At 45.4% G+C, this 9,510-nt stretch overlaps 1 protein-coding gene across 5 annotated transcripts in view; it reads right to left on the reverse strand.

The window, feature by feature from the left end:
- Prpf3 (pre-mRNA processing factor 3) overlaps positions 1-9,104 on the reverse strand; it is a 28,381-nt gene extending 19,277 nt beyond the window's left edge. For 3 of the 5 annotated variants that reach the window (XR_005283148.1, XM_038311758.1, XM_038311760.1), the window contains exons 1-5: positions 8,978-9,104; positions 5,928-6,119; positions 3,963-4,093; positions 1,399-1,545; positions 59-142 (exon numbers count right to left, since the gene is read on the reverse strand). Coding sequence is in view for 4 of the 5 variants with exons in the window: in XM_038311758.1 (XP_038167686.1) it covers positions 59-142; positions 1,399-1,545; positions 3,963-4,093; positions 5,928-6,072 (507 nt within the window). In the remaining variant the exon portion in view is untranslated. Of the gene's footprint in view, positions 1-58; positions 143-1,398; positions 1,546-2,124; positions 2,221-3,962; positions 4,094-5,927; positions 6,120-8,554; positions 8,739-8,977 lie in introns of those variants that run through there. The other 2 variants (XM_038311759.1, XM_038311761.1) reach the window with 2 other exon arrangements.
- Positions 9,105-9,510: the final 406 nt, after the last annotated feature.

The following is a 9,510-nucleotide window of genomic DNA, read 5'->3' on the forward strand; positions in this document are numbered from 1 at the left end:
GACTGTCTGGACTTCATGGGAACAAATGACAACAAATTACAGAGTGTGGACACAATACCTGAGGTGTAGGGGGGCTAATGAAGCTCAGTTGTTTCTTCCGCTCCTCAATTTGTCGTGTTGCTGCCTCCATCATCTGTTTGATCTGTTCTCCAGAGGGGAAAATTGGAAAAGATTAGTTTCTCCCATAAATGCTCCCAAACGAAAAGCATTCAGTTCTAGAAACCTAAAAGTTCATGTCTCTACACAAATGTGTGCGTGCACACAGACACACATACTTGCGCGCACGTGCACAGACACACACACACACATATATATACAAAACCTGCTTCATAAACTAGAAACTTTAGTAAGCCTTTGCAATCAAGCACTAGACTTTTTCAATCTTCCTTCCCCCACGGTAGGACTGGTGTATTAGGTAGTATGCATTATGGTGACTGAGACTCCAACAATGAGTTTAGAGCTGTGCCACTTCCTGCTTGTATCACGTAGATAAGGCACGAACATCTTAACCTCCCAAGAATCTAAAAGGGGGAAAGTAGTGCACACTTCTTACCAAATTATTGCACTAAAGAGGGGCAGGGTTGGTGAGATGGTTAAGAGCTAAAGCACCAACTGCTCTTTGCAGAAGACCTGTGTTCAGTTCCCAGTACCCACACGGTGGTTTACAACCATCTCTCACTAGTTCTAGGGGAGTAACACTTCTAATTTCCACAGGGTCCTGCATGCACACAGTGCACATATACATACTTAAGCACAGAGACATAAAATAACTATGTGTTTTTTTTTTTTTAAATTATGCTTTGCCAACCAGGCATGCTGGCACAGACCTTTATCTTAGCATATGGGAGGCAGAGGCAGGTATATCTATCTCTATGAGTCTGAGGCCAGTCTGTTCTATACATAGTGAATCACAGGCCAGTCAGGGCTAAATAGTAAGACCTTGTCCCAAAAAATAATCATGCTACCAACCCCTGAACTTCTACTGTAGGTAACCATGGGCAATGGTGCCAGCCCTGAATTCCTACTGTATGTAACCCTGGGCAACAGTGCCAACCTCTTAGAGGTGTTTCTGTAAGGCCCTTGGCATGTCCTAATGAAGCTCAGAAAGAGCTCTAAGGACATAGTCAAGCCTACTGCTATTGTTTCATTTAATTTTCCCAATGATGATGAAGTAGACAATTGGTCAAACAATGACATAACACACTAGGTGCTTAATAAATACAATTTCAATAATCCTTAGCTGGACAATTTCTGATTAAACTAAGGACTGCTAAAGCATAAAGCAAAAAATGAAACTTTCCCAAATGGTTAATACCAATTCAAATCCAGACCGCAGTAAATATGGACCCGAGTGCCTTTGTCTCAGCTCACAAAACTGCTTTGCTTCCTTTAACTAACCTGGAGCTTTGTCAGCATGCCAGGGCTTTCTGATGGAGGCCCAGGGATCACCTCTGGCTCTTCTTCTACTTCCTCAAAACGGGGTATTCGCCGCTTCTTTACCCCTGATGATTCTTTTGAGATCTCAGAGTCATCACCGAACACCTCCTAAAGGAACCGAAGATGAAAGAAGAATTGTATCCCTCCCCAGGGGAAAAATGGAAGAACCATCCCGACCCTACCAGCATCCTGTGCTTTTCCCAGGGGAATGACACATCTTTCAAACTACTTTGGAAGGGTCTTCTAGACTCTCCACCAAGTGGACCACTTCCCCCAGCTTCAGCGTTCCTCTACCCCATTCAAGCAGATTTCACCCCCACGTTCTCATAAACGTTCCCTACCGCCTACATCGTGCTCTTCCTCCACTCTTTCCCAGTCCTGTCTCGAACTCACCTCCTCCAGGCAGCTCTCCTCACCTCACCCCACTCTGACCAACTGCTCTTTCACGTTCTCTTGAGCTCTTACAGTAGATTGCTGACACTGATTGCCGTGTTAGGTAGTACTTTCTCCCAGTTAAAATCTAAGTTCTTCCAGAAAAGAGGCTTGTTCTTTTTAGTATTCCCCAATAACATTTCCTTCTTATCATACAATGGGAACTCAAATATGTTGACTAATTTGCAAAATGAATTTAATAGGACCAAGAGTGGCCAACTGGAAGGGACAATGGGAAAAAGCAAATGTACACACCGGTGGTAGGCTTTGGGTGACATCCCCTCTTCACTAGGAGGGCTCGTGTTTTGCAAGGACATATCCTCAGCCAGGGGCGAGCGCTTCCTGGAACTCCTACAGTTCAAGAAAAAGGACTCTCCCATAATATATTGTGTGGAGTGGGGACTTGAATGGACCAAAAATGGGACCCATATTCCATGCTATCTAGATATCTCCCTCGAGAAACCATTTCTACTATCCCACCCAATGTAGTCAATTCATTCAGAGCTTGAGCCTGGCACTTACAGTGGCATGTACTCCCATAGTATAATCTCCACTGTGATCTGTACAGCATGTGGACTAGCCATCCCTCTTAAGTAACCAGAGTCTAAAATTCTATAATCGTTTATACAAAACCGCTACTCAGATTTTATAATCTGTAGCTGACTTACTGCAACTCCTCACTTCTACACTGTAGACTGATTAAGGAGAGACTATGCTTCATTTCTCTGATCACCCTATAATGCTATACAAACAAAAAGGAATTTCTATATTTCTTGGTCCTGTAACATGGCCCAGACCCCAGGCAGACACTGCTCATCTTTTTGTGTCTCAGAACAAGAACTGATATCCAAGGTACCAAATGCACCTTTAGGTGACTATCATGGCATGTGCTTAGAATCTTGGCACTTGGGAGGCTGGGCCAGAATCTCTGAGTTTGAGGTTTGTCTAGTCTTGGGGGCAACATCTTGTCTCAAAAATCCAAAACAAGGGCTGGAGAGATGATTCAGAGGTTAAGAGTGAGTTTGCTCTTCCAGGGACTAGTTTGGTTCCTAGCACCTACATAGTGGCTCACAACCACCTGTAACTCAAGCCCCAAGGGATTTGACACCCTCTTCTGACATTTATGGGCACCTGTGTGCATACACATACATAAAATTTTAAAATGAATCTTTTAAAAAATCCATAAACAAAAGAAAACATATTAAATATAAAGACAAGTGGATCATGGTGATACACCCCTGTAGCCCTAGCACTCGGAGCATCACAGTTCCAGGGACAGGCTGAGCTAGCTATATAGTAAGACTCTATCTCAGAACAAACAAAAACCCAAGAGAGGCAAAGGGAAGTCAGACAGAAATTGGCTTCATTAGGGAACTGAGATAAGAGATCAGCTACTTGACAGTGCTCATATGTAAAAGGGCCGTAATTACAGAGCAACCACAGTGTAAGCACTTCGTAGAAAAGGGAGGAGTATTTCTAACACTTTTACACATCCTACTCATGGAGCCAGGGACCCTCAATAGGGTACACAACAAATGTGGGCTATATGGTAGGTGGTTTCAAGCATTTTATCTACAAGCACATTAAATAGAAATCTCTTTATTGAACAAGAGTGAGGTTTACAGTCAGGAAGCAGTGGAGACATGACAAAGCAACTCTCTAGACTTTAAGTAGTCCAAGATTCTTAGAGCAATCAATTTATAGGAAGTAGTAAAGAGGTAACAGTGAAAATAAAACGATGTATAAAAAAGGACACAGCTATCAATTACTTCTTGGGACTATTTTAAATGAACTTTGCTCATAACCGAAAGATAGTGATAATACAAATCCTACCCCTCTACTTTACTGTCTGATGATCCCTCTTGAACACTGGGGGCTCTATTTTGTTGTTGTTGTGTTTACTCTTTATTTGTTGCAATACAGGATTGAGCCCAGGGCTTCATGCAAGCCAGGCAAGCACTCTATTCCTGAGCTATAATCCTAGCCCCAATAACAGGCATTCTAATAGTAGATGTTAAAGTGTAAACAGGTAAGCTGAGCACGTTTCTTATTCCAAACACTCCTGAGCTTATTAGATAGTGACTGCAACCTACCTTTAATTCTCGTTTTCTGCTTCTGTCACTGCTAGACTTGGAATGTCTGGAGCTTCGGCCTTCCTCCACAGCCTCAAACAGCTTATCCACAAATCGGAGAGTAGAATCATCAAGAAAAGGTTTCAGGTGATCTGACAGGAAAAATGAGGCCATAGATTGAAAAGGTAAAAGTATACAGTCCAATACCAAACATGTAATAAACAGCAGACAAGTACAGAAGAAAGAATGCTTTCACTTTTTATTCTTTAAGGTAATTTTATATTTTGACTGCACATGTCACTACATGCTTCATCCCCAAGGAGGCCAGAAAATGGCACTGACTCCCTTGGAACTGGAGTTAGACAGTGTTAGCTGACATGTGGGTGCTGGGAACTGAACCTGGGTCTGCCACAAGAGCAGCCAGCCAGCGCTCTTAACTGCTGAGCCATCCCTCCAGCTCAGGGGGAAAAATATTTTTTTAAAAAACTTCTTTGATAACATTGTAATCCCAGTATTCAGAAGACTAAGGCCAATTAGGGCTAAATAGTAAAATCTTGTCGTCATAATAACTTAAGGAAACAATTTTCTTTTCAGAATTCTCAGTTTCTGCTATACTTGATGACCCTTTTATATGAAATAAAAGGTTCTAATTTTTTTGAAGCAGCAAGTATAGCCAGAGAAATCTGCTTAAATTGAGCATCAAAGTTTCAGATGAGGGTTGGGAATGTAGCTCTGTGGAGGAGTACTTTGCTTGGCAGACACGGGGCTTGGGTCCAACTCCCAGCACCCAATAAACGGTTTAAGACAATTATCATCTTAAACTTCCTACACAACAAATCATGGAGCCGGGCGGTGGTGGCGCACGCCTTTAATCCCAGCACTCGGAAGGCAGAGGCAGGCGGATCTCTGTGAGTTCGAAACCAACCTGGTCTACAAGAGCTAGCACCAGGACAGGCTCTAAAGCTGCAGAGAAACCCTGTCTCGAAAAACAAAACAAAACAAAACAAAAATCATGGAAGACTACCACCGAACCCACCAGCCTGCACCTTTTCCTGTCTCTTACTAGACTTCCACACTCTGAGGTGTCAATCAGATCAGGCTCTTTGACTGCAGAGTATTTCCTAAGCAGACTTGACCTAGGTGACTTGGTATGGTGGCCAAAGACTGTGATTCATAATGTGACACAAATAATAGAGAGAAAGATTGGTTTAAGCTCTTCCCATTGTAAAAGAAGGGAAAATGAGGAGGGGGTGGCTCAGTTGGTGGAGTGCTTGCCCAGATCCTGGTTTCCTCTATCTCCGGTGCTGCATAAGTCAGGCATGGAGCATGCAGAATCCCAGAATTCAGGATGTAGAGCAGTGCTTCTCAACCCTCCTAATGCTGCAACCCTTTAATACACATCCCTCATGTTGTAGTGACAGCACCATAAAATTATTTAATCGCTACTTCACAACTGTAATTTTGCTACTGTTATGAATTATAACATTAATATTTTATCAGAATAATCAGGATATTTGATATGTGACTCTTGTGGGGTCAAGATCCATAGGTTGAGAACTGCTGATGTAGAGGACTGAGTACCATAAGTCTTAGGCCATCCTCAACTACAACGTAATGAGTTGGAAGCCAGGCTGGGCTCCATGAGACCCTGTCTTTTTAAAAAAAAGAAAAAGAAAGAAAAGAAAAGTGGGTGAGGGGAAGAGAATAGCACACACCTTTAATCCCAGCACTTAGGAGGCAGAGGCAGATGGATCTCTCTGAGTTCAAGGCCAGCCTGGTCTATATAGCAAGTTCCAGGCCAGACAAGGTTTCACAGGAGAACTTGTTCCCCCAAACAACTAAAACAAAGGGGGGGAAGAATGGGGATAGGTTCACTATTCTGACCCTTTCTTTGATTTGCTGCTAATAGCAACAGTCTGGGGAAGTTCAAATCAATGTTTGGGATGAATTTACGCCTGGAGTCAGAAGAATCAGAAAGGTACATACCTGCCGCCTTCTTCTTGTCCATGCCCTTCCCCACACAGTTCAGTGCCGCGGTGACCACCGTGGGCTCCGAGAAACCCAACACTCTCTTCACCGTCTTCTCTATCCATGGTTTCAGCTCATCCAGCTCCCGCTTAGACAGCGCCATTTTAGGGAAAAGGAGATCGACAGCTCGAATGGGATGAGACACCACACCTACAACAAACCAAGCAAGAGTCAGAGAAAAGGGAAATCAAACAAAAAAGTCAGGATAACAGTAGACTAAGAAGGAGTGCTTCCCCCTTCCTCCTTCCCATTCCTAGGCATGTACCTCCACTTCATATGAACGGGAATACTTGCCTCAAAGGAAGGAAGTGTCCCACTAGCTGTTTTGGTTTTTGAGACAGGAGCTCACTGTGTAGCTCAAGCAGAACTTAACAATGGCAATCCTCAGCCGGGCGGTGGTGGCGCACGCCTTTAATCCCAGCACTCAGGAGGCAGAGGCAGGCGGATCTCTGAGTTCGAGGCCAGCCTGGTCTACAAGAGCTAGTTCCAGGACAGGCTCTAGAAACCACAGGGAAACCCTGTCTCGAAAAACCAAAAAAAAAAAAAAAAAAAAAAAAAAAAAAAGGCAAAAGGCAATCCTCCTGCTTCCTCTTGCCCAGCCAGGGATTCTGGGAGTACACCACCATGCCCCAGTCATTAGATGTTTTAATTCTAATTCAGTATCAGTCATCAATGCCATCTGAAAAATAAACAAACTGGGAATAACCGGTCTGAGGAATGAGTGCTAACTCTGACCCTGTCATGCAAAGGACAGACAGACAGAACATTTAAAGAGTCAATCGAGAAGACAACTTTACTATCCCTTCTACTTCTGAAGGCGCTCTCTAACCCAGCTCTGACCTAGAACAAGGGTTTATGGCAGTCAGTCCTCCTGTGGTAAAGTCTCATAATGTAATCCTTAAGAGCACTGTTACATTTCTCTGTAGTTTACTCACAGTGGTGAACATGCTATACACCAGTACTCCAACACATCTTCTACAGGGCTGTCAGCTGACTGACGAGAATAAACCTAAGCTCGGAAAAGGCCGCTCATGTTTTCAATTCTCTCCTTCTCGCTCCTGCTATTAGCTCCAAACTCTCCACAACAAACTTCTATTATGTAAAGCAAGTTTTATAAAATTTCAACAGTACTCATGCTTACATATGGATAAATTGTCCATCTTAAACCTCAAACATCCTCACAAGCATAGTGAAAACTTCACTTCTGACTTTGTCCCAAATAGCTGTATAGCAATCAATGAACTGCTCTGATCCCAACTTTCCAGCTGACCTCCCCAAACACTGCCATGTATCATGGTATAATTTGGGAATTACTCTTCCAAAAAAAAAAAAAAAATGTTTTTAATGTGTACCCCAGGCTGGCCTCGAACACGTAATCCTCCTGCCTCTGCCTCCTTCAGCAAATCCTACTGGTGTGTGCCACCACAAAATGTTTTAAGACAGGCCGGGCGGTGGTGGCGCACGCCTTTAATCCCAGCACTCGGGAGGCAGAGGCAGGCGGATCTGAGTTCGAGGCCAGCCTGGTCTACAAGAGCTAGTTCCAGGACAGGCTCTAGAAACTACAGGGAAACCCTGTCTCGAAAACACACACACACAAAAAAAAAAGGTTTTAAGACTTTAAGACATCTAGATCATACAAGCCTGTAATTTCAGCACAAGGGAGGTAAAGACAGGAAAATCAGGAGTTCAGGTCTAGCCTTGACTACAGAGCTCAAAGTCATCCTTTGCTACATGGCCTTGTCATTAAACAGAAAGATGCACCATGGGCAGTGGTGGCGCACGCCTTTAATCCCAGCACTTGGGAGGCAGAGGCAGGTGGATCTCTGTGAGTTCGAGGCCAGCCTGGTCTACAAGAGAGGTTCCAGGACAGGCTCCAAAGCTACAGAGAAACCCTGTCTCGAAAAACCAAAAGAGCAGAAAGATGCAATCTAATTAGCTCCTCCAGTCTTGACAGACTCACTTCTCCTATGATCTGCCACCACGCAGTAGTAACTCTGATATGTCTGAATGAAGCTGGGGTCTGTGCCTCAGTGACATGTTTTATGAACTAACCCTGGGGAGCGGTTTTGTGCCATCATGAGATAGCAATATACTTACAGTCTATCAAAAAGAAAGCAAACACAAGCACTAAAAGAGTGGAGCCAAGAGCTCACTGAACAGACAGTAAATATACAAAGCCCCACCACTTATAAGCCGTTGGGCAAATAAGTTAAGTCTCCAGAGCCTCAGTTTCCTGATCTTAGAAAATGGGAACATTTGACACAGCACTCCATTCAATAACTACTTAAGTAACTACTGTCGAGCAGAATACTTGCTGCATGTTCAAACACACACAGCAGTGACCAAGATAGTCAAGAACCCTCATGTTACTGGGACTTACAACCCACTACAATCCAGTAATAGGCTAGAAAGTGTACGCAATTTCAAAATCCAAAGTACTAGATGAAGCATATTAGCAGATTGGATGTGAGCCCAAGCACTACACTAACAAATGGCTGTCTTCAAATTCGACCCGATTCTTCCTAAATGCGCAAACGAGACAGTCAACGGGTAAGAAAGTTTCAGCTACCAGAGTTGCCACGAACCAAATGTTCAACCCTAACAGCGAGGAGGCGGCAGCGTCGGTGTGGGGAGCAGAGGGAGCAGAGGAAGGCGGAATCTCTCTTATGAATGAGCAGGAGCAGAATGCCAGCTTCCAAGGAATCCCTCGCTCTTCCTCGCTGCAAGCCCCTGGTCTCCAGTGCCCCCATCTTCAGTCTTTCAAGCCGGCCCCCGCCCCACGAGTCCCACCTAACTCCTCACCTCAGAGCAGGTCTGCCCACCCTGCTCCTTCCCGCCCCCGCCCTGTTCCTCCAGCAAGCCCATTCTGACTCGTTCCCCCAAAGAACCGGGCGCTCCTCTTCCCCGCTTCCCGCCGAGGACTCCCGCCCGGTCCTCCCGCCCGACTCAGCCCTGTCCGGCCGCTCGGACCGAAGGCTACCCTCGCGGGGCGCGGGGCCACTACTCACCTCACAAACTTCAGCCCCTGAGACGGAGCCCGAACGTTACACCGGAACCGGAAACCTTCCGGTCGCCCTACGGCCCGCCGTCGCTACCGCCACAGCCGCCGCCACGCTGCGGTCCCCACAGCACGTGACCAGGGGAGGCGGGGCCGCGGCCGCGCAGCCGCCGTAGCCTGGGGCCGGCGACGAGGCGCAGGCGCAGCGGGGTCCTAGAGATTGAGCGGCTGACTGCCCGCGGAGCGATTCCCACGTTAGCCCAGTCAGTCTTGCCTGGAGCAGAAACGGGTTGGCAGCGGTGTCCCTCGCGTCAAGGGTTAGTGCGCTAAGATTACTGCTAGAACGAAAGGAGGGGAGTTCGTGCTCAAAATGGCCTTTCTTATAAAAAAAATGTTATAATCACTAACATTAGCCATCCCTTCTTAACTTTTTCTTCCTAATCTAACAGCGTTGCCAGAGGCCACGCAACAGAAAAGAACACGCACTCAGAGCTATCCCCTGGCTTTCCATTCTCCAGTGAGACACCGACAAGACCTGTCTCA

The sequence above is a fragment of the Arvicola amphibius genome, chromosome 14 (assembly GCF_903992535.2).
Source record: "Arvicola amphibius chromosome 14, mArvAmp1.2, whole genome shotgun sequence".
NCBI lineage: Eukaryota > Metazoa > Chordata > Mammalia > Rodentia > Cricetidae > Arvicola > Arvicola amphibius.